We start from the raw sequence: 27,728 nt of genomic DNA, 5'->3' as shown, positions 1-27,728 counted from the left end.
AGCTCACCTTGTTAACAATAACACCGCCTAAACCCCTGTTCTGAAGTTGGTTCCGTTAGTATATTGTTATAAATTTAGGCAAATTTACATAATTATGTCAAAAACTAGTCGCTAACAAGTCTGCATTCTGTGCCGTCAAAACCGTCCCGCGCGTGCCCGATCTACCAATACGCCTAAATAAGGATGGAAGCGGGCGGATAGCAACCGTAGCATAATTATAGACTTAAGGAAAACCTACAAATCGATTCTTATCGATTCAAATAGGAAACAAAGCGTTATTAGAGCTCTTTCCCACTGACGTCAAGTTTTTTGCGTGTACTGTTATCTGCAGGATCCAATTTTCTGTAGTATGCGTGCAGTATCCCGCAACCAGTATGCTCGTGTGAACGTTACTACATTAGCTCATGTACTACTAAAACGGGATGCTGCAGAAAACCGTTCCCGCAAATAACTGGACTGGACAGAGCTCATACATGTAACGGAAGTGTCTAAGGCCTGTTGTTGAAGAGTTGTTCGACGACGGCGGGCTCGGCGAGCGTGGACACGTCGCCGACATCGCGGTCGCCGACGGCCACCTTGCGCAGCACGCGGCGCATGATCTTGCCGGAGCGCGTCTTGGGCAGGCCGGGCGCGTACTGCACGGTGTCGGGCACGCCGAACGCGCCGATGCGCGCGCGCACCAGCTTGCGCAGCGCGTCCAGCATCGCCGCGTCTAGCTGCACGCCGTCCACGAGCACCACGAAGCAGTATAGCGACTCACCCTTGATGGGGTGCGGCTTGGACACGACGGCCGCCTCGGCCACGTGCGGGTGCTCCGTGAGCACGCCCTCCACCTCCGACGTGGACATCAGGTGGCCCGACACGTTGAGCATGTCGTCGATGCGCCCCGTCACCCACAGGAAGCCGTCCTCGTCGCGACGAGCGCCTGCACCAAAATACCACGTGTCAAGCCCGGCCCTTTTGTACATAGGTACAGGAAACGGGCGAGCCAAGGGCGACACAACCCGGCCACCGAAAAGAAAGCGGGAGAGCAGGGACCCATTTCTCGAACGGTATTAGTCTAATATTATTAGTGTGTTGTCATGGCAATCCATACGATTTGACAGTTTGTGGACTAATAATATTAGACTAATACCGTTCGAGAAATAGGCCCCAGGCCGGCGGAGGCCCCCGGAATCTCGGATCATAAAGCTTGGGCAAAAAATAAAAGCTTTCGTATGTTCGGATGTTCTTTTCTGCAGGTCACATTCCCAGCCATTTCTGGCGTTTGGTTTATTGGAAAATGTTCAAATTGGCGAAAACGGCATAAAGGATTTAAGTGCCAGCAGGCTCTTAAGACCATTGTGAGTTCGCTGTGATAATGACATTAATGACTCAACGAAGTACTTTTTTTTTACTTTTTCTAAGCTTCTGAAGCATATCGCGAGGTCTTCAGCTCACAGAGCCGCTAGTAGTGACTTACCATCGCCAGTGCAGTAGTAGCCAGGGAACTTGGAGAAGTAGACCTGCTCGTACCGGTCGTGGTCGGCCCACAGCGTGCGCATGACGCCGGGCCAGGGCCGCGCGAACACCAGGTAGCCCTCGCCGGGGCCCGAGACCACGGCGCCGCTCTCGTCCAGAATCGTTGCTTCCACGCCGAAGAACGGGAACCCCTGAAACGACCAAGCTCCTGTGGTAACACTACTGATAACCCTAAAACGTTATAATAGGTAGAACAGTGAGACTAGTGCCCACAAATGTTAAGCGTAAAAACTGTGTCTTAGACGTCCCTTGTTTAATGTCTAAATCGCTTCATTTTCTATAACTTTTGCTAATACTAAAAATGTGCTGATTATTGTAGGTATATTGTGAAATATTTAAAATCATTCAGTTTCATATGGGGATCTTTCTTATTAAACAGGAGCAACCGAATATTGGTACATTTGGTACATACTGGATTACCATCTGAAAGTTGTCTTGGCAGTAATATTAACAATGATATCGTACAAATTTAACTTTTTTTATGGGATATTCAGCAAATGAGCAGACGGGCCGCCTTATAGAATAGAATATACCGCGGTCACCGGTCATAAGCAACATCGGAGGTGCCACTTATGCGTTGCCGACCCTTGAGTATTCTGAGTACTTGAGTTGAGTAGGTACCCGCTCCTTGAACAACTCCATGTCGTCGTGCAAAGAAAATACCTCAAGAAGAGGTAACACATTCCACTTTTATACGAATAATAAAATGCTCTCCCATAAAAAACTTCAACCCAATACTCGAATCCTAAGAGAATAAATAGTATCATAAAATATATAATAAACGTAAATATAAATAATAAACGTTCACTTCGCAGCCGCTAGCGATTACGGGCGTGGTGAACTCATGTTACGAGTGAAGGTAGTGAAATAAGCCCTTGCTACACTGTCGCCGACAAGCCCCTCAGACCGCGTGGCCTTGGTCTGGACGGACCGTGTAGACAGTTGTTTCCAACAAAATTTGACCAAAACTGACCAAGGTCAGACCAAGGTCAGACGGTTAGAAGGCTTGTCGGCGACCGTGTAGCAAGGGCTATAGCGCGTACCGCAGCGCCGGGCTTCATCGGCGTGGCTCCCGGCAGGCTGGTGATGACGTGGCCGCCGGTCTCGGTCTGCCAGAACGTGTCCGCTATGGAGCAGCGCCCGTTGCCCACCAGGCTGTAGTACCACAGCCACGCCTCGGGGTTGATGGGCTCGCCCACGCTGCCCAGCACCCGCAGCGACTTTAAATCGTGCCTGGTAATTGTAAAACAGACATTCTGGTAATTACATTCTTATCTTTATATACATTGCGTGTGTCCTGACTGACTCATCAACGCAGACCCGAAACTACAAAAGATAGAAAGTTGAAATTTGCACACCAGGTTGCATTTATAACGCGTACAAAAGATAAGAAGCGATTTTGAGAATAAATGTTCTTAAACTTATAATATTACCAAGTACTAGAAGAATAAATAATAGTGTAGTATAAACGTAAATAAAATCATATTCCGTCTTTTGGTTATACCCAACTAGGACAGAAATGATAAATAGGCACTTTTACTTAGTATTCAACAATTGTAAATAAGTCAAGTTGGCTGCCCTCGAGCAGGGGTCTCCAAATGTTTAACCCCGAGGGCCACAACCAGGCTTACTCTTCCTTTTTGCAGGCCTGTTATCATCAGGCTCGTCGTCCACGGGCCGTGATTTGGAAACCCTGCCTTAGAGCATTAAACCGGATTAAGTTACCTTTTAACGGGCTCCTCGCCAAACTTAGTGAGCGTTCTGATGGCGGTGGGCGCGGTGTAGAACTGCGACACCTTGCACTTTTCCACCACGGCCCAGTAGCGGTCGTTGTCTGGGTAGAACGGGGTGCCTTCGAACTACATGCAAAATAATAGTCAGTGCCTGTTGCTCTATATTCTATATTGTAGACATTTCATCATTATTTACTTTCAAGGAAGGATTCAAATTATATTAGAATCGTGTTATACAACACGGTGAGTCATAGTACCTCATCAAAAAGTACGCCGCTGTGAGCATCATACGAATTTTGAAACACGTTGCCTCTGAAGAGTTTGCTATGCTATTATATAATTGGTCAAGGCTTGCTTTACTTTGTTTAGTACCTATTTTTTTTTAATTCAGTGACACCAGCATACATTTGATATGCAGGACAGACACTCGGTATGAGATTACTAATAATGACATTCCTTCTACGAGTATAATCATTACTAGCCACAGATAGTTTAATTATAATTTTCTTAGGCTTGTTTGCGTACTTACAATAGTACGCCTCGAAGAACCAAAAACAGTTAACTTAATACAGGTCCGAACACTCCTAACTCGCCGTAACCATATACACTGGTATATATATACACATCTATGCCAAATGAGCTAGAAAAAAATCATATAGACCCATATGCCAGATTTTTCATATAGACCCATATGAAACCTGAAATTGTGAGAGATAGGCAGTTAAAAACTGCATTCAAATATTTTTCAAAATTCTTATCAAGAATCTGGAATCAAGTTTAATTTAAAGTAGGTACTTAAAGGATCTTTTTCGGCAGTAACATGTTTGACTGAGCTACTGCAGTTCGTAAGTATTTCGCTCACATTGTAATGTTACACTAATACTTCCGACTGCCGTTACATTATCAAGGTTCCACCCAAGGTGAACGGTAAGCTAAGCGAACTTCCATTCCTTCCGATAAAATTGTCATATACATGAGTTATCCGGGTCAGTTTAGATTAAATACTACTTAGATACCTACATGGAGTAGGTACATAACTTTCAACTCACTTGTTAACACGGATCTTATCACCGGTTATGACGTTACACCGATTTAACCTTTTGAACGCCACAGACGGCAATTGACGTCAACGCAAAATCGTGACAACGACGCCAAAGACGGCATTTGCCGTCGATCGTTTTTTGATGAAAATCTACTGAAAAACACCCCACTTTTAGGTTGGCATTATTTATTCACAAAACTTAATTTTACCCCCGTGGCGTCAGTGGCACGGCAAATGGATACGCCGTTTGTCGTTCAAAAGGTTAAGGTTCAAAATTCAAGACGTTATACATGCGAGTTCTTTAGGTACTGTAGGTACATTACCGCATCCCACTTATATGATACCCCTTTGAAAGTTATCTGTATGTAGACTAAACACTCTAATTAAGCCGGGCGAAACGGTTTTTAGGGTTTCGTCATGTCCGTCCGTTTGTCTGTCCGTATCTCACAGCTATTAGCAGAAAAAAATATTCAGTTAAAATCTACTGACTACTAAAAGTTTTTTGCGTATTATTATTATCCATGTCATTGTCAGTTTCGAGTTTGGCTCATGTATGTATGGCTTACTAAGTTACTATCAAGTATTGCTTGTCCTACTTAGTAAATACATTCCGCGACAGACTAATACACACGAACAGCAATACAATTTTCCATTTTAAAATGTAAATGATAGAGAACCCGATGACAAAGAACTACGTACTTAGGTACGTAGTCTTTAAAACATAGTATCTATACGAGACAATCGAAACGAGAATAAATAATCAGATGAGTCGCACGGTGGGTATGCTCGTGCGATACAATCGGAGGCAAGTAGACACTAGGCACAGGTTCTAGTATAATAAATTGCATTACTATGATCTCAGGTAAGCGAGTCCCTTCGTGTCTCGTTAGTCAGTCGAGCAACTTAACTAGATGCGCTCGCCTTGGGGCAGCGTCTAAAGACACTTGTCACGTATAAAACAAACTATAACAAGTGTCTTCAATGACCTCTATAATTATATTGTTTTATAGATACCATAATTGCCATAACGTCAGCCTATTATCGTTATTGCAAAATAATATGTCAACTAAGGAAAGTACCCAGTAGATAATACTGATGTTCGTATCTCGTGCCGAGATATGTCAGATGTAGGCACACGTGATTATGTTTATTTTATCACTATATCCTTTACTTACTTACTAACTGCGGCATTGACACGACAATGTTAAGTTACATAATTATAGGTATGTATGCTTTTTGGGATTGTACTCAAGTGTAAAATATGGATGCATATAACTTACTCAAAAATATGTCCCATAGCTATTTCGCTGACATAAGAGCTGTGGGACATATTTTTGAGTATGATGTGTACCCATATTTTTACACTTGACTGTACCAAATAAGTAAACCTACAAATTACGTAGTTTATAACATTAACTTAATCGCAAGATGTATTTAACTTGGCCTGTTAGTATGTATATTACCTATTAAATTCATATGGGTCAAATCTTGGAAGTTAAATATATTTGACCCACCTCCCGATTTCTAATTGAAAGTCATAGGTATTGTAACTAATACTATGCCAGTGCCTCTGTGAGCTGTACCTAGACCTCGCGAGCTTAACTTAAAACGGAATAAATGTATGGTTCCGCCATTTTGAAAAATTTCCAAAAATTGATTCGACAAAAAAATTATAATCCTCGTACCTGCTCACAAAAATTCAGGAGAATGGTCGAGAATCGGCGACATACTATCGTAGAGGAGAACATACGATCCGGACATGCGAAAGCATTTTTGTTCAAGCTGAGACGGAGACCTTCGCTTCGCTAAAGCTCGGTCAATAATATTGGTAAATTAGTAGGTACATACGTTACATGTATAGGAGACAGCCTTGTCCCGGTAGTCGGATATGTAGCGTAAGGTGGCAGCGTACAGCAGGGGGCCTAGCCAAGATACAAACGCTCCGTATCGATTAGATACACTATGGCAGTGGTTCCTATCCTGGGGGTAATTACCCCAGTGGGGGTAAACCTGTATTTTACGCGGGTAATAAGCTAACCTAATATAACAATACAACAAACGTAGACGTTTTATTTTTTATTACCATTGGAAGGAGGGGTAAAATCAGGTTCCCTAGTTAGTCATAGGGGTGACCGGACTGAAAAAGTTAGGAACCACTGCACTATGGGCTCAGTTACTTACTAGGACAGAGGTGGCGGCGTTGGCCAGCGGTGCGTACACGACGTAGGTGTGGCCCGTGATCCAGCCGACATCGGCGGTGCACCAGTACACGTCCTTGTCTCTGTAGTCGAACACGTAGCGGAACGTGGTGGCGGCGTACAGCAGGTAGCCGGCGGTGGTGTGCAACACGCCTTTCGGCTTGCCGGTGGAGCCGCTACCAACAAAATCAAGCTCCAATAGGCTACATGACTAATTTTTTTTTATGGTATCAATCGATCGGGTTTGTTTTTAGGATCAAATGTCTATATGGGACCCATTGCATTAAAGTAACACAAAAGTCAGAAATTGTAGTCAAAGGCCGACAGTCGCACTTCACTCGCGAAACGCCCTATACAAAACGGCCAAGGGCCGTGACGTCATCGCCCATCTTGTAGTATGAACAAAACAAGAAAATTGCGTTTTTGTCGGTGAAATATTGCGTTTATGTATATAGTTGCTATACAATATTTTATTGCATTAAATGTAAGGAATCGAATGGTACCCTTACTTTTATCGTTTTTGGAAGTTAAAAAAAACTTAAATTTTGAAACTTTCAGGTCCTGTATTTTTGTAATTTTTCAATATTTTATTTTAATATCCACATTATTGTGATAAATTGCTCGTTTGCTATCTATTTTACTAGATTTTGTTATAAAATTCAACATGTGTCATCATCCCTATTGCATGAACAATATTCTGTACTGGATAAACATAGTTTTAATAATTTTTTCGGAAGTCATCTAGGCGGAAAATGATTATCATTTCTTTTATTTTTTTATAATTACTATACAGCTATCATAACAATTGCCCATTGCGATAGTGTAGTAAATAGTAGGTAGCGTACTTGGAGGATATAATCAAACGGAGACGCCATGTCTGTAATTTTTTGTACAAAACAGTCTGCCGATTTTTGCGGGGGAGGGGAACGTCAAATGTATGCGTAACGTAAAAATAGCCATGTCAGATAAACGTCAGCCCATACATTGTGTATGACCGTTGGCCGCCTATTTTCGACAGAGGGGAAAGCCTGTTAATGGCTACTCCGTTTAGTTGTATCCTCCAAGGTAGCGTAGGTAATTTAGAGACATTATAACTACCTATAAAATTATTCCTAAGAAGTATAACATAAAACAAATAATTAAAGTGACTTTGATGAAGTCATTCTCAGAACAATGGAGCACATCAATCCGGGTGGCAACTTGGTTGAGCGTGCGCAAAGGCTCTCTCGTCCACGTTGTGTCGTGCAGCAGGCCGGGGCCGGTGCGCGCGCGCTGCACGGCTAGCAGCGGCGGTCGGCGTCGGCGCCACACATGCCAGCCCAGTACAGTACCTCTGTCCTCTGGGTTACTGATCCTACCGCGCAATAGTTTAAATATATTGGACGCTAGACCAAGCTCCCGCCTAACCTCCAACTGCCATACCTAACTCAAAGTTGGATACCTACATTAAATTACAGGGGGTAATGTAGTAAGCATATAGGTACCTACATTTTTATGAAAAAATATCTTGAAATAACCGCAATAGGGTTAACCCCTGCGAACAGTTTCATTCAGAAGCAGATTATTTGCGTCTCATATTTTGCTTAGTGAGAGAGTGAGACGCTATGCACATTGGACCAAGAAATTGGACAGGTGGAATACCAACCTAATTCATTTGTGAACAAATTATGAATATAGAAATTTCGTTTTCATGACTTATGAGCGCCATTTCTAACATTTGGTACAAGGCACGTATGTACAATTACAAGCATAGGTAGGTTACAAATACTGTAGCTCTCAGGTAATTCGTATATTCTAAAGTCAGCAAGAATCTAAACTCATCAGTCAAAGAGGGCGCTTTTTTTCGCGGACAAATACGGATAAAATACTGAAACTACAATTAGGTACATACCTGGTGTAAAGCATGAACAGCGGTTCCTCTGCACCCATCCATTCTGGCGGGCAGAAGGTGGATTGCCCCTCCATTATGTCATGCCACCACACGTCTCTGTCTTCCATCCATTTGTACTGTAAAATAACGCTTTTGATTTAACATCTCACCAACGACCGCGCTAAGTTATAGTTTATATTAACCCAGCTTATATTACATATATGCATCCACGACTTTTTAGGCCTAGCGGCGGAGATAGAAGTGAAAAGGGGTGCGGTGCTGTCTCGGGTCCAATTATGAGCAGAAGGTGTGACGTTTCTTCAGTTCCTTGCGCTACCAAATAGAAATCGCGTAGGTACCTACTATCGCGTTGTCCCACTCACCAGATATTTTTGACATGGGCCTAACCTCGCAAAGGTATCTTAATCTCTCCCGTGTCGCTGATAATGTGCAACTGAAATAGTGACCGTGAAGTTTCAAAATTGGAAGTCCTAAAGTGCCCGAATCCGGCATCGCTTCAGCGAAGGGGTTAAATTACGAAGTTAGGCATATTCTTGACTCAAACTCATTCTTACCAAAGACGAGATATCATCGGGCAGTTTCCCACACGGCGTGACTCTCTTGAGGTGCGACACGACGATGCACTTGTCGACCTTGTGGTTGTATTTGGCCTGGGCCTTCTGCATGGCCTCGTCGCACGTGTTCTTGAGCACGAGCAGCTTCTCGCCGCGCCACCCGCCGTCTGCCGTCACCAGCACCTTGGCCTTGCAACTCGCCATCCTCTCCGCGAGCGAATCCGATGAAAACCCTGCGAACTGTACGGCCATGTTATTTACTAATATAATATATTACATTAAATTAATTATGTACATCCAAAATAGAAAATTTGGCATGTTGATGTATAAATTAATATGCCACAATAACACATCTGAAATATTCGAAGAGTTTTACCCAAAATATTAACCAGTTCACCAGCTCGAAGAAACTCTCTGTACCGTTAAAAATAAGCGCGCAAATCGTACAATGGCAAAACTCGACGAACATTCGAATTATTTTCCTACGCTAACTGGTAGCATTTAACATTAGCGCGATGATGTTGAACGGTAAATGTTTAAGTCCTGAATGAATTTTTATCTTATCTTAAATATTTACATACATTTTCGTTTCTTGAGAAAGATGGTTTCATTGCTATGAAGAGTATAAAATTTAGTAAGTAACCACCAAGTATTGCTTGTTATGTGTACATTTACCTTTTTACATTGTTAGAGAATAGCTCTATAAATGCGCGTCAGCAGAATAGGGGATTGTAGGTTCAGCTCTTGGCAATGCTAGGCTTCGTTAAAAATGTAGGTAGGTGCTTTTACGTTTGCTTTTATTTTCAACCCCTTGTCAACCCCTGTATGACGCAAACAAAGGGAGGCTGTTATATTTAGAAGACTAGTATCGTCGCATTCGTTACTTTGCGAAAGAGTTTGTGAAATCGAGCCTTATGGACTAATAACTTTATTACTTACCACTACGGAATGTATGGCACCGATCCTCGCGCACGCCAGCATGCACACCACCGTCTCCGGAATCATGGGCATGTAGAGGGACACGCGGTCTCCCTTCCCCACGCCGTTATCCTTCAGCGCGTTGGAGAACTGGCACACCAGGTCCATCAGCTTCCTGTACGTGATGCGGCTGTAGTCGTCCGGGTGGTTTCCTTCCCTGAAAAATCATTGCGTGATGAGCGCTTGCATTCTATTCTAGGGGCGTCATATTCGGATTGCCACCACATTCTCGGCACCATGTGGGCCGCTGGCTGTTCACAAAATTTCGAGTGCAGCAGGCCACTATGAATGTTAAGTAGGTAACTTTATCAGTAGGTAACTTTTAACAGTTTACGTTATGCTGTAGAAACCTGACAATCCTGACATCCCATTATTAGATTTGGCCGTAGATTAACTACTTAACAACACAACATCTATCATCCTCCTGTCCCCGAGTGGAGTCGCCTATAAGCTGCAAAGTACTTAGGGTGCCGAGATTTTTTCTACTTCATTACTATATGATGGAACCAAAAATATATGATGATTTGAATACACTTTTTTCTCTCATGATTCTGAATATAGAAATTATTATTTTTAAAGTGGTACGTTGGGGACCGTAATTACGTACTTTATACATACAATATTGTAATGTAAGTACTATTTGTGTGCATAAAGTACGTAATTACGCCCCCAACGCCCTAAACATACATGTCAGCTGGGCTATTTAAGTTGTTAAGTACTTATTTGGGGCTTCTACAAAATTTGAGCGTAACGAAATTTCATGCATTTTCAAATTTTCTCAAAAGAAAGCAAAATGGACAGTTTCGAGCGTAAGTAAATACGAGTACAGAGGTAAACACAAGGAACTGCTTGGAATAGCAACAGTGCCTTAATGCTTAGTAGGTATGATTCATGGTCACGGTAACGGAACCAGTTTTCGCAACTTAAGGCCATTATCAGTAAGTAAGTAATTACAATGTATGACGCAGGGTCAATATAAAACTGTACCTCTTGTTATCCGGATGAAAGTAGGTACTTCTAGCTGACATATAGTATTACTACATCACAATACAACACTAGATAATGACTAGATAGCACTTGCTTGAATAAGTAGGTTTGCACCCTAATTTCATAACAAAAAATACAAGATTGTAAGTAAGTGAAAGCAAGGTGACCGTTGATTTAAGAACTACCTATCGACTTTTAATAAGTCATGGGCTGATAAACATTGCAAATTTTCACAGCAATGTAAAAATATTAGTTTATGTGACTGCTATATAATGAAAGGCATTAAAATACGAGTGTGGGTCACAATTTCAATCAATTAGCATTAATTAGTCCATTTATTATATCTAGACACGAATTCCATAACGTCCGACCAAAATGACTTTTTGGCAGAGTGGTAACAAGCATCGCATTTTCTTTCTAACAAGCTGACACAACTCTACCAACTAGCAACTAGAGTTACTAGAGATACAAGATACAACTCTACCATTTCTCGTTTCTGAAATACAGAAATGCAGAAGGTCGAATTTGAAGACTTTTTCAATCTCATTTTGCGCGACCATTAAAAAAAACACAAAAGTTTATAAAAACTGTAAGTACGACGTATCTGCTCCACTGTCTTGTTGCCCTTTAGAGTGGCGGATGTCAATATAAGACTATGCATTTGACAAGCAAACATAATTCAAGTCCGTATCATCACTTATTTACGACTTTATGCCATATTTTAATATTCACAAAACCAAGTCGGATAACCAAATGAGACTTTATGTCTATAAAATTTAAGGTTTTTTTGAAGCATTAGCAAGTGATAATAAAACTTAATGCCTCTAATTTATTTAAGTAATGATTTGAGCTCATTAAGTTATTATATACTTTGGCCCTTTTTGCCGAATATGGCCTTGTATTCACATTGCTTATTAATCGCAAAGTGAATAAAGTTCAAGTTTAACCAACTAGCATAGGTAACTTTGACCTCTATATCCCTTACCAGAATTACCTGTGTGTCAGCATAGATCACACGTAAAATGGATCGCATAATTCTTTGCCGATCCTGTACAATGGAGATATGTAAGTCAAATAACTATTATTAACTAACAGCCAACATTCAGATAGTCATCTCGTATCACGTCCTTATCAGACTTATGAGATAAATGTTCTTACAACTGCGGCAACATCGGGATACATGTATCCCATCTTCTTCGCGTTGTGTCGGCTTTTTGTCAAGGCTCATGGGAGCCTTGACAAAAAGCCGACACAACGCTCGCAAATAGGCTCCAGTTGACAGAATTGGTGTAGGCACTAGTTTTTACGAATGGGACTGCCGTCTGACCTTCCAACCCCCTCTGGGCCCAACTAGACCTTATTGGGATAAGCCCGGTTTCTTCATGTTTTCCTTCACCGAAAAGCGATTGGTGGCGAAATAATATATCGTACAAAAGATTTTAAATATTTTTGACACTTTATCCGTGCCGATATTTATTACCTTGACTATACTGTACATAAGTTCCGAAAAACCCGCAACCTTCGGATTAATGAAAGTCGCACAGTCTTACCGCTAGGCTACAATTTAAGCGTTCTACATATACATCCCTACTTTCCTAGTTTCCGTATGGTTAAATAATAATATTAGGATGTGACCTCATCGTCCACTGGTTTTCACCAGTGCAATCAGCCAACGTAGGGCAGATTGAGTAGCGATTATATTCCATGTACCTAATCGCCTAACTAAGCGCCCCTAGGGGAGTCTTGTAACAAACGGCAGCGTGTGACTGTGAAGCCAAGTTCAAGAAAAAAAAACTGCGCGACGTAGCAGCCCTGTGTTATATAGTACACGAAGCATTTTGGGCCATTTTTTACCACTTTATAACTCATAAATCATAACATAACGTGGTATGTAGGTTCTTGTAACATAACATTTTTTTGACGATACACGATTTTTTTTTTACTATTAAACTAGAACTCAAAATTCTATAAATAATACAGCTCAAACGGTGTATGTATTGTATACTGTGATAGGTATATCTATATATATAAATGCACGTGTCCTGACTGATTGACTGACTGACTGACTGACTGACTGACTGACTGACTCATCAACGTAGAGCCGAAACTACAAATGCTAGAAAGTTGAAATTTGGACACTAGGTTGCATTTATAAAATGTATAAGAGCTAAGGAGCGATTTTGAGAAATTCAACCCCTAAGGGGGTTAAAAAGGGGATGAAAGTTTGTATGGGGTTCAAGTTTTATTATGAGCTAGGAAATTGAAACTTTGTAAAAATGTACTATATTAAAAAACAAGAAAATTAATTTCTGCGTTTTCGAAAATTCATCCCCCAAGGTGGTGAAAAAGGGGTTGAAATTTTATATGAAGATCAAATATTTTTGTGAGTGTTGGACTTGAAACTTTGTATATGGGGATATTATTATAAGACGGGAAAAGTAATTTCAGCGTTTTTGAAAATTCATCCCCTAACAGGGTTAAAAAGGGGTTGAAAGTTTGAATCCATTACAAATGCTTTGAAACTTCTTAGAAAGGCATAATAGCCGATGACAAAAAAAAGTAATTGCGACGTTTTAGGTAATTCAACCTCTAAGGGGGTAAAAAAGGGGATGAAACTTTGTCCTGGGGTGCAAAATTTTTTTTAAGCTAGGACCTTGAAACTTCGTAAAAAGGTATTAAATTAAAAAACAAGAAAACTAATTTCAGCGTTTTTAAAAATTCATCCCCCAAGGTGGTAAAAAAGGGGTTGAAAATTAGTACGGAGATCAAATATTTTTAAGAGTGCGGGACTTGAATCTTTGTATTTGGAGATATTATTAAAATACAGGAAAAGTAATTTCAGCGTTTTGTAAAATTCATCCCCTAACAGGGTTAAACAGGGGTTGAACGATTGAATCCATTACAAATGCTTTGAAACTTCTTAGAAAGACATAATAGCCGATGACAAAAAAAAGTAATTGCGACGTTTTAGGTAATTCAACCTCTAAGGGGGTAAAAAAGGGGATGAAACTTTGTCCTGGGGTGAAAATTTTATTTTAAGCTAGGACCTTGAAACTTCGTAAAAAGGTATTAAATTAAAAAACAAGAAAATTAATTTCTGCGTTTTCGAAAATTCATCCCGCAAGGTAGATATGAGCGCCGCGCCGGCGCGCCGCCGCCGCCGACGAAATTTTCGCGCCGCCGCCGCCGACGCTGCGCTATCGGCGTGGCATCGGCGTGACCTTGGTAGTTACTACTACTTTCAGAATCAGATAATATATTTTTAATCGAGTTTAGATCATTAACGGCGCCACTTCGAATAGTTTATAGGCATTCAAAAGGTATTTTAGGCCCGTATAATTCAAAAATATCGAAGGCAAATGCAAACTTATCTATCTAGTAACCGCGCTACTAGTCTTTTAATATCAATTTTAACATCAATATGCTTGTAATAGATATACTGATTTCCTTCCATTTTTATTGTGGAACGTTCCACATTACAATTTATAGGTTATATATATACACTAGATATATGTCAATCATAATGAAAAAATTAACTGTGATCAACTCTGGCTAGTTAGCGAGAGTTGATCACAGTGAGTTAACGTGAGACACGAACCCACATCTTTGGATTACCGATCCAATGCATAACTAATTTTGCCAGCTAACCATTCGTCATTTACCGCTACTTTAACCATTGCAAGCATTACCATCTTTAAAAGGTATAAAATGGGGTTACTTTTGAGATATTAAGCGTTTCCACGTTCAAACGTCCGGCCGTTGGCTTCGCACGGAAGGGCGCGGAATCGGGTCTCAATTAAACTTGGTCACTGTTCAAATTTCAAGCTTTGCTCTCTCGCAGCTCAATCTTTGGCCTTGCATCGCTCGCATGGAATTAAGCCGCTATCTGAACCTGCAAGTTTTTGGCCCTGTTTGGAGCTCAACTTTCGGCCTGTTTTAAAACGCTTGAGCATTGGTCCTTATCCGATCTTAGCTCCATTGCAGCTCGCCATTTGGCGTCGCACGGATGCGCCTGCAGGAAAGCTCCAGATCTTTAACACTATGGCTTCAGTCTTTATCGGCCTTCACCCTCGCTCTGCTCTCTTGCAGCTCGGCCTCGCACAGAAGCGCGCCGCAATCGGAGCTCCGGGCGTTCGGCCGTTAGCCAAGCTTACACTTGGCGTTCGATTCTTAGCTGTATACTTACCTGCAGCTCATCCTCTGGCCTCGCATTGGGAGGCGTCGAAATCAAGTCTTTGGTGTTCGGCACATGGAGCTCCGCGTTGGACCTCACTTTTTGACATAAATCGGTTTTGTTGGGTCGATATTGGTTAATGACGGAGCTCGATTTTCTTTGGACTGTCGACAAGACGTTTCTCTGATACAGTCAATCCGCAATTTTTAACTTAGCACAAAAGATAAGGGCCTCGCTAAGATCTTCCGGACAGAGCTTCGCCAAGATTAAGACCGCCTCTGATGCCGCGCGATACCGCTTATCCACAGTTTATACGATATCAATTTTTTTCGTACCATTATTCAATAAATTATCCTTGAAAATAAAGAATGCATTTATTTCATCAATTTCTTACAGCAAAAACATGTTTTTTCGGTAAAATTTTGGTTTGGATTCTGTTTTCATTAATCGAAGGTGTTTCAAGGTCACGCCGCCGATTCGCCGCCGCCGCCGACCAATTTTGACCGGCGCGCCGCCGCCGGCTATATGCCCATCGGCGCTCATATCTACCGCAAGGTGGTGAAAAAGGGGTTGAAAGTTTGTATGGAGATCAAATATTTTTGTGAGTGTTGGACTTGAAACTTTGTATATGGGGATATTATTATAAGACAGGAAAAGTAATTTCAGCGTTTTTGAAAATTCATCCCCTAACAGGGTTAAAAAGGGGTTGAAAATTTGAATCCATTACAAATGCTTTGAAACTTCTTAGAAAGGCATAATAGCCGATGAGAAAAAAAGTAATTGCGACGTTTTAGGTAATTCAACCTCTAAGGGGGTAAAAAAGGGGATGAAACTTTGTCCTGGGGTGCAAATTTTATTTTAAGCTAGGACCTTGAAACTTCGTAAAAAGGTATTAAATTAAAAAACAAGAAAATTAATTTCTGCGTTTTCGAAAATTCATCCCCCAAGGTGGTGAAAAAGGGGTTGAAAGTTTGTATGGAGATCAAATATTTTTGTAAGTGTTGGACTTGAAACTTTGTATATGGGGATATTATTATAAGACAGGAAAAGTAATTTCAGCGTTTTTGAAAATTCATCCCCTAACAGGGTTAAAAAGGGGTTGAAAGTTTGAATCCATTACAAATGCTTTGAAACTTCTTAGAAAGGCATAATAGCCGATGACAAAAAAAAGTAATTGCGACGTTTTAGGTAATTCAACCTCTAAGGGGGTAAAAAAGGGGATGAAACTTTGTCCTGGGGTGCAAATTTTATTTTAAGCTAGGACCTTGACACTTCGTAAAAAGGTATTAAATTAAAAAACAAGAAAACTAATTTAGCGTTTTTAAAAATTCATCCCCCAAGGTGGTAAAAAAGGGGTTGAAAATTTGTACGGAGATCAAATATTTTTGAGAGTGCGGGACTTGAATGTTTGTATTTGGGGATATTATTAAAATACAGGGAAAGTAATTTCAGCGTTTTGTATAATTCATCCCCTAACAGGGTTAAACAGGGGTTGAAAATTTGAATCCATTACAAATGCTTTGAAACTTCTTAGAAAGGCATAATAGCCGATAACAAAAAAAGTAATTGCAACGTTTTTGGAAATTCAACCCCTAAGGGGGTTAAAAAGGGGATGAAAGTTCGTCTTAGGGTGAAAATTTTATTTTAAGCTACGAACTTGAAACTTTGCAAATAGGTATTAAATTAAGATACAAGAAAACAAATTTCAGCGTTTTTAAAAATTCATCCCCCAAGGTGGTAAAACATGGGGTTAAAAATTTGTACGGATATCAAATATTTTTGAGAGTGCGGGACTTGAATCTTTGTATTTGGGGATATTATTAGAAGAAAGGAAAAGTTATTTCAGCGTTTGGTAAAATTCATCCCCTAACAGGGTTAAAAAGGGGTTGAAAGTTTGTATAGCGTTCAAATTTTATTTTAAGCTAGGAACTTGAAACGTCGTAAAAATATGTTATTAAAATACAAGAAAACTAATTTCAGCGTTTTTGAATATTCATCCCCTAAAGTGGTGAAAAAGGGGTTGAAAATTTGTATGGATATCAAACGTTTTTTCGAACGTGGGACTTGAATCTTTGTATTTGGGGATATTATTAAAATACAGGAAAAGTAATTTCAGCGTTTTGTAAAATTCATCCCCTAACAGGGTTAAACGGGTTGAAAGTTTGAATCCATTACAAATGCTTTGAAACTTCTTAGAAAGGCATAATAGCCGATAACAAAAAAAAGTAATTGCAACGTTTTTGGAAATTCAACCCCTAAGGGGGTTAAAAAGGGGATGAAAGTTCGTCTTAGGGTGCAAATTTTATTTTAAGCTACGAACTTGAAACTTTGCAAATAGGTATTAAATTAAGATACAAGAAAACAAATTTCAGCGTTTTTAAAAATTCACCCCCCAAGGTGGTAAAACATGGGGTTAAAAATTTGTACGGATATCAAATATTTTTGAGAGTGCGGGACTTGAATCTTTGTATTTAGGGATATTATTAGAAGACAGGAAAAGTTATTTCAGCGTTTGGTAAAATTCATCCCCTAACAGGGTTAAAAAGGGGTTGAAAGTTTGTATGGCGTTCAAATTTTATTTTAAGCTAGGAACTTGAAACTTCGTAAAAATATATGTTATTAAAATACAAGAAAACTAATTTCAGCGTTTTTGAATATTCATCCCCCAAGGTGGTAAAAAAGGGGTTGAAAATTTGTACGGAGATCAAATATTTTTGAGAGTGCGGGACTTGAATCTTTGTATTTGGGGATATTATTAAAATACAGGAAAAGTTATTTCAGCGTTTTGTAAAATTCATCCCCTAACAGGGTTAAACAGGGGTTGAAAGTTTGAATCCATTACAAATGCTTTGAAACTTCTTAGAAAGGCATAATAGCCGATAACAAAAAAAAGTAATTGCAAAGTTTTTGGAAATTCAACCCCTAAGGGGGTTAAAAAGGGGATTAAAGTTCGTTTTAGGGTGCAAATTTTATTTTAAGCTAGGAACTTGAAACTTTGCAAAAAGGTATTGAATTAAGATACAAGAAAACAAATTTCAGCGTTTTTAAAAATTCATCCCCCAAGGTGGTAAAACATGGGGTTGAAAATTTGGACGGATATCAAATATTTTTGAGAGTGCGGGACTTGAATCTTTGTATTTGGGGATATTATTAGAAGACAGGTTAAGTTATTTCAGCGTTTTGTAAAATTCATCCCCTAACAGGGTTAAAAAGGGGTTGAAAGTTTGTATGGAGTTCAAATTTTATTTTAAGCTAGGAACTTGAAACTTCGTAAAAATATATGTTATTAAAATACAAGAAAACTAATTTCATCGTTTTTGAATATTCATCCCCTAAAGTGGTGAAAAAGGGGTTGAAAGTTTGTATGGATATCAATCATTTTTTCGAACGCGGGACTTGAATCTTTGTATTTCGGGATATTATTAAAATACAGGAAAAGTAATTTCAGCGTTTTGTATAATTCAACTCCTAACAGGGTTAAACAGGGCTTGAAAGTTTGAATCCATTACAAATGCTTTGAAACTTCTTAGAAAGGCATAATAGCCGATTACAAAAAAAAGTAATTGCAACGTTTTTAGAAATTCAACCCCTAAGGGGGTTAAAAAGGGGATGAAAGTTCGTCTTAGGGTGCAAATTTTATTTTAAGCTAGGAACTTGAAACTTTGCAAAAAGGTATTGAATTAAGATACAAGAAAACAAATTTCAGCGTTTTTAAAAATTCATCCCCCAAGGTGGTAAAACATGGGGTTGAAAATTTGTACGGATATCAAATATTTTTGAGAGTGCGGGACTTGAATGTTTGTATTTGGGGATATTATTAAAATACAGGGAAAGTAATTTCAGCGTTTTGTATAATTCATCCCCTAACAGGGTTAAACAGGGGTTGAATGTTTGAATCCATTACAAATGCTTTGAAACTTCTTAGAAAGGCATAATAGCCGATTACAAAAAAAGTAATTGCAACGTTTTTGGAAATTCAACCCCTAAGGGGGTTAAAAAGGGGATGAAATTTCGTCTTAGGGTGCAAATTTTATTTAAAGCTAGGAACTTGAAACTTCGTAAATAGGTAGTTAGGTAGTAGGTTTTATTAAATAGAGGACATGAAAATCTTCTAAGGGGGTTTAGAGGGATTACATCGAGGACAATTTTATTCAGTTAGGGGCTTGAAACTTCGTAGGTTGTGAAAGACAAGTCTCATGCGTCGTATAATATTAATAATTAAGAAATGATTAACCGTCCTACCGCAATCTCTTGCTGCATAATGTTCTAAGCTAATGTAGAATATATAACCACCAATATACAAATCCACGCGTACGAAGTCGCGGGCAACAGCTAGTAATATAATAGGTACCTAATCAATGCGTCCAGCTGTGTAATTGCGTGAATTACTGATGTGCCGTCGTAAATAAACCAAAATTTATAAATATCCACATTAATAGGAAAATTTTCATATTATTAAAGAGAATCGAAGTTTCTCGTTTTCAAACACAAATCTTTAAATTTTCTTGAAATTTCCGGGAAATTTTCCTAACGGCAAACTTTCCGCAACTTGCATGCACAGCATTATGCGTGAATACAAACCAGGGATGTTGCGGATGCCGATTTTTTGACATCCGCGGATGCGGATGCGGATGTCAAGATAGTACCATAAAAAACGTCAAATATTACATTTTAGTAATTTTTATTTAAAAAAAACCGGTCATTTGCGAGTCGGACTCGCGTTCCAAGGTTTGCGTTCCGTACATTAAGTCCCACTCACGCTTGACTGCTCATTTCTAGTAGGTTTTTTTGGTTAATGACTAAATTACCTAGCAGTCTAACACTTACGCCGATGCTAAGACGTTCCTGTACCGACCTGTTCCACATCCGCATCCGCATTAAATCCGCATCGATTTTATGCGGATGCGGATGCGGATGTAGAAAATAATGCGGAAGTTCCGCGGTTGCGGATGCGGATGTTCGCAACATCCCTGATACAAACCAGACAAAAATAACAGTGAAGTAGAGACCAACCCGTTTTCTGTGCAGTGATGTTTATAATTTTATCAAAAATTAATGATAAAGTGAGTGGAAACCAAATTGGTTACAAAACAAAAAAAACTTAAGGCTGATCCAGACGGGACAATTTTTCGCCCAATCTGATTAAATTGTCAATATTAATCAGGTGGTGTGGACCAGGGATGTTGCGAATATCCGCATTCGCATCCGCAACCGCGGAACTTCCGCATTATTTTCAACATCCGCATCCGCATAAAATCGATGCGGATTTAATGCGGATGCGGATGTGGAACAGGTCGGTACAGGAACGTCTTAGCATCGGCGTAAGTGCTAGACTGCTAGGTAATTTTGTCATTAATCAAAACAACCTATTAGAAATGAGCAGTCAAGCGTGAGTGGGACTTAATGTACGGAACCCTTGGAACGCGAGTCCGACTCTCACTTGGCCGGTTTTTTGAAATAGAAATTACTAAAATGTAATATTTGACGTTTTTTATGGTACTATCTTGACATCCGCATCCGCATCCGCGGATGTGAGCCTTTAAAAATCCGCATCCGCGGATGTCAAAAAATCGGCATCCGCAACATCCCTGGTGTGGACGCAAAATTTAATTTATTGACATTGGTTAGTGGACGCTCGATGAGATTGAGGCCAATTTTTTCTGATAAAAATGTCAATTTGAACATCCTGTAGACAGGCCTTTAGGAAAAGTTCAACCTCAAGATTCGACTTTGAAAGTTATCTAAGTACATTTTGGCTAAGAGATGTTTCTCTTGTAACTCTTGTAAGTTACGCAAGTTTCTGTTTTACTAAATACTTGTAAGGTCATCATAATTATCCACTCTTTGGTTTGTTGGTAAAAACTAGCAATGTCATAACCTTTAATTTTATTTATCCTAAGTTGTCTGCTTTTCTGACTATCTACGGAACTTGGCATTCATTTATATCTCAATTCTTTTGTCGGTGAAGCCGACAACCACACTTACTTATACTTAATTAATATTGAACTTTGCTTCCATTTCCAGTTGTTTGGTGGAATGTTTAATTACTTCGCTAAGCATGACGCGACGCGAGATGAATTAGACAGTATTTTGTGGGTTAGTTACATAATATTATACTAAGGGGGCTATAGTGGCAAGCAATTGGGCCAAGAGGAGTGATGTAAGGAGGAAAAATCAATAAGTTCGCGCGCCGTCTCCGTGGTGCATTCGCTCAGCTGACTATCGATTGTATATCTCGGTAAGACGGTACTCATAACATAAAGTAATATACGTGCTTAACTTACCAGTAATAAGCTATCTTTTCCCCGTGTCCATTCCTCACATTGCGGTCCAATAGATTGAAGCAAATATTGGTGACTGCCCCTTCCATCCATTTGACAAAAATGTTCCCTTTATTCAGGTCAAAATTGTACGATACAAATTTGCCGGGCTGAGCCGGAGTCTGCCAATCGAATTCGCTCGCTATTTGAGACCAAAACCTTTCAGGATCATCTAATGACTGTTTATGCATTTCTTTGTATTTTTCAAAAGACGGCAATAGCGACCTTTCGACAACATAATCGGTAGGTTGGTAAACACGCGACATCGCGGCTGATTGCGTTCGTAATCGCCGCGCAGAACAAAACGCGTATCTATACGCGACGACGAACTCGCGGTTACTGAATAGTGAATACTGATACTGACCAATGTTGCCAACTCGGAATTTGAAAAAATGCCAGACATACGTCTATATAGATCAGTGGTGGGCAAAGTACGGCCCGCGGGCCAGCTCCGGCCCGCGAATGGTTTTATCCGGCCCGCCGCCGGTCCTATGAAATAATTAATATATGGCATTGGCCCACGATTTGGAAAATAAATTTTGGCTACAATTCTGGCCCTCCACTTAAATTTCCTAAACTTTCTGGCCCCCTATGAAGAAAGTTTGCCCACCACTGATATAGATTATACCAGAAATATGCTAAATAATTTTGAAATGTGCTAGAAAAAATGCTAAACATTATATAGGTAACTAAAATCTTCCACATAAATCAGACAATGATGTTTCTGAAAATTGTATAGAGTCAGACCAAGCTAACTTTGCACCGACTTGGTTAGCTAAAGCCAAATTTCTTTGAAACGTGGCGTTTATAGTGGCTCTCCACACTTTGTAGCTGTTGATGCAGAGAAGGCATAGCCCGATTCTCTCGATTTAATTGTGACTAGAATGGCATATTATTATATATTATTGAAAATTTGGAACAAGCCAAAAATTTAAAACAAACCTTTGTGCTGTGAAATTTAATGTGATGTAGCTTATTATGTAAAATAGGCACAGCAAAAAATATAGTTACACTGGGAATTCAACCTTTCGCCTCAACATTTCTTTAAATATCTTGTTACCGCGTATAATTCCTCGTATGTTTAAAATTTCCTTTGACGGTTATGCCATGGATTACACTGCCAAGTAGGATTCATTTTTCAAACTTGGCTTAGGGACACAATTCACTAATTATGCTAAAAAATGTGCCATATGCTAAATGGAAAATTTGGATGCTAAAGAGTGTGAAAATATGCCAGATCAGGCATCAATTATGCCAAGTTGGCAACACTGATACTGACTGACAATACACTGACGTTCGTTACTGTGAAGTTTCAGTGTGTGCGTACGCGTATCGACCTTCTGTGGCTGTTTGTTGACGTTTGTGTTGATTTGGCTTTGGCACTTTATACACTCGCACTCAACGCACTCAACACTGGACGACTTCACGTTTTCTATGCTCGTGAAAGAGGTCATGAGTGATGAATGTCATGACTAGGGTTGCCAACTATTTTTTGGTGGAATATAGTATTTTCCAGAATAAGGCATCAAAAATATAGTACATTTCTAAAAATATAGTACTTTTAGATAAAATACTAAACATAAGTGTAATATACGAGTACGTTTAATCGGAAATATAGTATTTTAGCGTATTTTTCCAAAAGTATATAGTACAGAGAGCCAAAATATAGTACAATACTATATAATATAGTACGGTTGGCAACCCTAGTCATGACTGTCATGTCATGTCGTCCGCATGAAATTCGCGTGCGCGGGGTTAACGCGCGCGCGAGCTTTGACATATCAAGCTTATTAAGGAACTATTTATTAAATAAAAGAATTGACACGGTGACGTAACGGCGTAGTGGGTGGTAATTTCATATTCATCTTTCAAAAGGAATGACAGAGTAAGATTATAGGGTCATTGTGCTAGTTTCCGTCCATGCTCTAGTTTTCGTCCACATGACAGATTAGCAAATAACATATTTGATATTTAATTTACTACTTGCCAAATACATTTTTTATGTAGATAGATATATTGTCTCGACATTAAGGATTGTATTAAGTCCAAATTTGTGCAGCAATGTAGATTTATATTCAATTTCGTCAAGTGGACGAAAACTAGAGCTGGACGAAAACTAACGCACCTACCCTAATAGGGCTATTGCGCTAGTTTCCGTCCCGGAGTTACTACAAAGAATTGCGTAAAATTTAAAATAATAACTTACCTTTCCGCACAAATTAAGAGCCCATCAACGTGCACACTAGCGCCACGTGCTGCTAAATAATCGTGATTATTTAAATTTTACGAAATACATTTAAAAAAAGGGGGTGGCTACGTACTTATCTTGTATTAAAGTACCTTTTTATTAATACATCAAACTCAATCAAACTAGTTTCTTGTTGCTGGATTGAATTTACAGATTGACGAATCCAGCAACATATAAACTATATAGTTTGATGTATTCTAAAGGTACTTTAATACAAGATACAGTACGTAGCGGGCCCCTTTTTTTTAATATCTTTCGTTAAATTTAAATAATCACGATTATTTAGCAGTGGCGCTAGTGTGCACGTTGATAGGCTCTTAAGACTTCTTGCAATCCATTAATATCTAAACAATACATCTACTACATAAATAGTTGCAGCTTCTCATCCGTGCCTTTCAGAGGTACTTAAGTGCAGACGGGGAAATGATCATGGGAAAGTTTAATTAATTACTATTCTAGCTATTAATTTAATCGCCTTCAAAAAAAGAAGCTTCTCAGTTTAACCCGTATGTTTGTACTTAGTGTACCTAAAATTACCTATGCATGTATGTCCGCGATTATCTCGCGTTTGGCTGAACCGATTTTGATGCGGTTTTCAGAAAAGTGTTTGTTACATTCTGAAGAAGGTTTTAGGTCTTTCTTAAGCTCTTTTTCTACGATTTTTTTCATATTTTAGGACACATGGCTCAAAAGTTAGAGGGCAGAGGAAGCACATTTTTGTCCCTATGGAGCAATTATTTCTTAAAAAATGTTTGTTGAAGACCCCTATTCGTTTTGAAAGACCTATCCAACGATACCATACCCCACACCACTGTAGGGTTGAAGCGAAAAAAATAACATCCCCACTTATTTTTTTCTAGATTTTAATTTTATTTCATCGTACTTTCTCGGAAACTTTCGTATTTTTGGCATGGTACTTCAGTCAACCTCAGTACTTTTTATACCGAGACTGACTGAAATAGCAAGACACGTTCGTATTACGTTGCAACGTTTTGCGTGAAAATACGATGGGAAATCTTTACTGTACCGCGGTTTCAGATGCTTAACGTAGGTAACTTAAATAAAACTACTTTGTTACATTTCAAATGTATGTATAAAAAAATGCTGCAAATGTAATAGGGTTAAATATTATAAATAACTTATTCTCATACATATATTTATAACTTTATAGATCACGTTTTGTAAAACTAAAGTTAACTTATACACAACAATAACAGCAAGGAGCCATCAGCCAATATTAAATGAGTAGTTGAGGGTAGTGGTGGTCAAACTGAAAGTATCGTGCCATCTATAGATGGTCAAACCAATTTGTCAGTAAAAACTATACTCATCCTTTTCTTTTGGGTGCTAGTACTAGTGTAATGCTTTGGTTTCCTCCGATAGCGGTGCCGTCATATAGCGGCCGCCCCCATACAAATACTAAGACATCCATATTTAGCCGTATTATTTAGTATGGAGACGGCCGCTATATGACGGCACCGCTATCCTAGGAAAACCGATCTTAAGACAAAGATAGTATGATTCTCTCTGTCTATGTTAACTTTACAAGCCTCACTTATACTCTGGTTTCCTAGGATAGCGGTGCCGTCATATAGCGGCCGTCTCCGTACAAATACTACGACATACATATTTAGCCGTATTATTTAAGATAGCATTCGGCAAGACGCTGCCGCGGCCCGGCGGCCGCAGCCGACCGCCGCCGCCGGTCGTGACAGCTGGGCAGCGCCGCCGTAAGCATTCGGATAGGCGCGACCGGGCGGCGACTGCCGACTGCCACGTGCAGTAGTCACACAGGAGTCAGTGCTAGCAGTTGTGCGATTCGGTTGCGTATTATTTAAAATAACGATGTCTGACAATTTAAATATACGAAAGCGAAAGGAATTTAGTTCCAATTTTCCTTCCTGTGCCGACGGAAAATCAATTAAAACAAATAGCGGAAGATTTTTGGCATCGATGGCAAACATGTACGCATGAAATGTCCGAAAAAGAGCGGATCTATGTTTTTCAACTACAAAGACTACTATTCGACTGTGCTATTGGCAATTGTAGACGCACATTGCAAATTTATTGCGGTTGATGTGGGCTCGTATGGAAAGGAAGGAGACAGTGGCATATTTAAAAAGTCAGTTATGGGAATAAAATTACTTCCGGTCAATTTAATGTGCCTAAATACTCGTCGTTTTCTTCGCAAGACGCACGGGCAGCGCTGCCATACCGCTACGGGAGCGGCTCGGCGGCGCGGCCGAGGTCGCGCGCAGGCCACGCCCCCCGGCCACGCCCCCCGGCCGCGCCCCTCTGCCGCCTGCATCGGACGGTGTGTCATACAAATCCCTATAAAGCGGTGCGGCGACTCCCGGGCGGCGGCTGCCGGGTCGCGGCAGCCTCTTGTCGACGCTTACCTTTAGTACGGAGACGGCCGCTATATGATGGCACCGCTATCCTAGGAAAACCGATCTTTAAGCTTTGGTTTCCTCCGATAGCGGTGCCGTCATATAGCGGCCGTCTCCATACAAATACTACTCAATCCATATTTAGCCGTATTATTTAGTATGGAGACGGCCGCTATATGACGGCACCGTTATCCTAGGGAAACCGTACTTTTATGGTTTATCCCTTTCCTTCAAATACATAAGTCAAATTGACAGATTAAGACAAACGATTAATGGTTCGTTCAGGCCGGCAGCGCGTTTATAACGCCATTTAATTTACCCATCTTACACAATCAATTAATCTTTGGTCAACATCGGCTTTTTTGCCAACTACTTTTTTGGGAAAAAGTGTTAGGTTGCCACTTGTGAATAAATCTGTGACAAGAGATTTCAGGAAAAACAAGTTATGGAGTATCTTTTAAAAATGAAAATCCTAAAGCATATACTTAAGCAAAGAATACTGATACGAATGAAACGCAGCATACATTGATATTTACCTATTTTTATTTAGAAAAAATACTCTTCTTGTTTACTCAGTTGCGTAAAATATATAAAGGTGATAACCCTAAACTAACGGTGGTGAAATTATGTCATTTATGTCTGGAAATTCTGAGATTACATTACTGATCATAAAAAAAAATCTGATACGAAGTATTTCAGTTCCAACCACGAAGAAAATGCTCAAAGGTTACCTATATAATTTAATGTTCAAATATTATAATTTCATTTAGTAACAAATTTGACAAGGTTTTGTCCGCTAATACACCCAACATTCGACGACATGCTGACATTATCGAGTGGAGTTAATACGTGTCCTCATAAATAAAATTAACCTATTTTCTACGGAAAACAGTAGTTTTGCCTTAACTTTTTGAATCGCTGCTGTATAACTCGGACATTCGGCAATCAGGTACAGCACATACTCGTACTGTATAACATCTACGAAATTATGTCAGTGGCTGAACCATAGTCTTCCGCCTGAACTCGTATGTAGGTACGGTTAGCTGCAGAGAAAAGGTACCATCTCTGCATACATACTTCTATGCTCGGAAGGTACGTTTTCTCTGCAGCTGACTGTACTATTGCTGCATATCGTCGGGGGTAGTGCAATACCGCGTAACTAACAAAGTCGAAAGAGTTCGAAATTCAAACACCGTACAACAGCCATTCTCAAAGTGTGTTCCGCGGAACCCTAGGGTTCCGCGACACCCCTGCAGGGGTTCCGCAAGAATTTAGAATAATTTAGAATAATAATATAATTATGCTTATTAATAAAAAAATACACTTCTAAAAACTATTGTTTTATTGTAGGGTTCCATCAAGTATTTCGCTTTCCAAAAGGGTTCCGTCAAAAAAAAAGATTGAGAACCGCTGCCGTACAAGGAAGTTGGACCTTACTGCATTTGTTAGTTACGCGATATTGCACTATCCCTGACGATATTGCTTTTTTTTCTTCTTTTGTGACCCATATGGAATATAGACTGTAGGTAGGGTTTAAAAACGAGCGAAGCGCGTGTCGTCTAAAAACGTACTCATACTATTTGACAACCCACAAGCTTACCTACAAAGAACACTGCGGGGGTTAGCGCTCTGATTTGATGCTATTGCCAAGACACTAACTAACGTGAGCTATTTAATGATGGTGGCATACAA

General features: G+C 39.8%; 1 protein-coding gene across 2 annotated transcripts; it reads right to left on the bottom strand.

Annotated features, from left to right (window-relative positions):
- Positions 1-237: 237 nt before the first annotated feature.
- Positions 238-21,735, bottom strand: LOC134661725 (acetyl-coenzyme A synthetase). Of its 2 annotated transcripts, none has more exons than XM_063517903.1 (10): positions 21,363-21,735; positions 9,879-10,074; positions 8,940-9,179; positions 8,386-8,501; positions 6,478-6,670; positions 3,247-3,380; positions 2,565-2,754; positions 1,463-1,652; positions 474-925; positions 238-284 (listed from the first exon to the last, which is right to left on the bottom strand). In XM_063517903.1, the coding sequence occupies exons 1-9, from the start codon at positions 21,662-21,664 to the stop codon at positions 489-491; spliced, it is 1,998 nt and encodes a 665-aa protein (XP_063373973.1). In that variant the 5' UTR covers positions 21,665-21,735; the 3' UTR covers positions 238-284; positions 474-488. The 2 variants fall into 2 exon arrangements, with proteins under 2 accessions (XP_063373973.1, XP_063373972.1); XM_063517902.1 differs by having other exon boundaries at positions 238-294; positions 481-925.
- Between the last annotated feature and the right edge of the window lie 5,993 nt (positions 21,736-27,728).

This window comes from Cydia amplana, chromosome Z (assembly GCF_948474715.1).
Source record: "Cydia amplana chromosome Z, ilCydAmpl1.1, whole genome shotgun sequence".
Taxonomy (NCBI): Eukaryota; Metazoa; Arthropoda; class Insecta; order Lepidoptera; family Tortricidae; genus Cydia; species Cydia amplana.
This window is presented reverse-complemented; position numbering and strand designations above follow the sequence as displayed.

What these genes read in the sequence shown, in the direction of transcription:
- LOC134661725 (XM_063517903.1), bottom strand. Translation starts at nt 21,664, where the DNA reads ATGTCGCGTGTTTACCAACCTACCGATTATGTTGTCGAAAGGTCGCTA. An exon ending in CCGATGATATCTCGTCTTTG is followed by an intron (nt 8,502 to 8,939) that starts GTAAGAATGAGT and finishes GTTATTTTACAG; the next exon opens with TACAAATGGATGGAAGACAG. An exon ending in ACGCCGCCACCTCTGTCCTA is followed by an intron (nt 3,381 to 6,477) that starts GTAAGTAACTGA and finishes TTTTGCATGTAG; the next exon opens with TTCGAAGGCACCCCGTTCTA.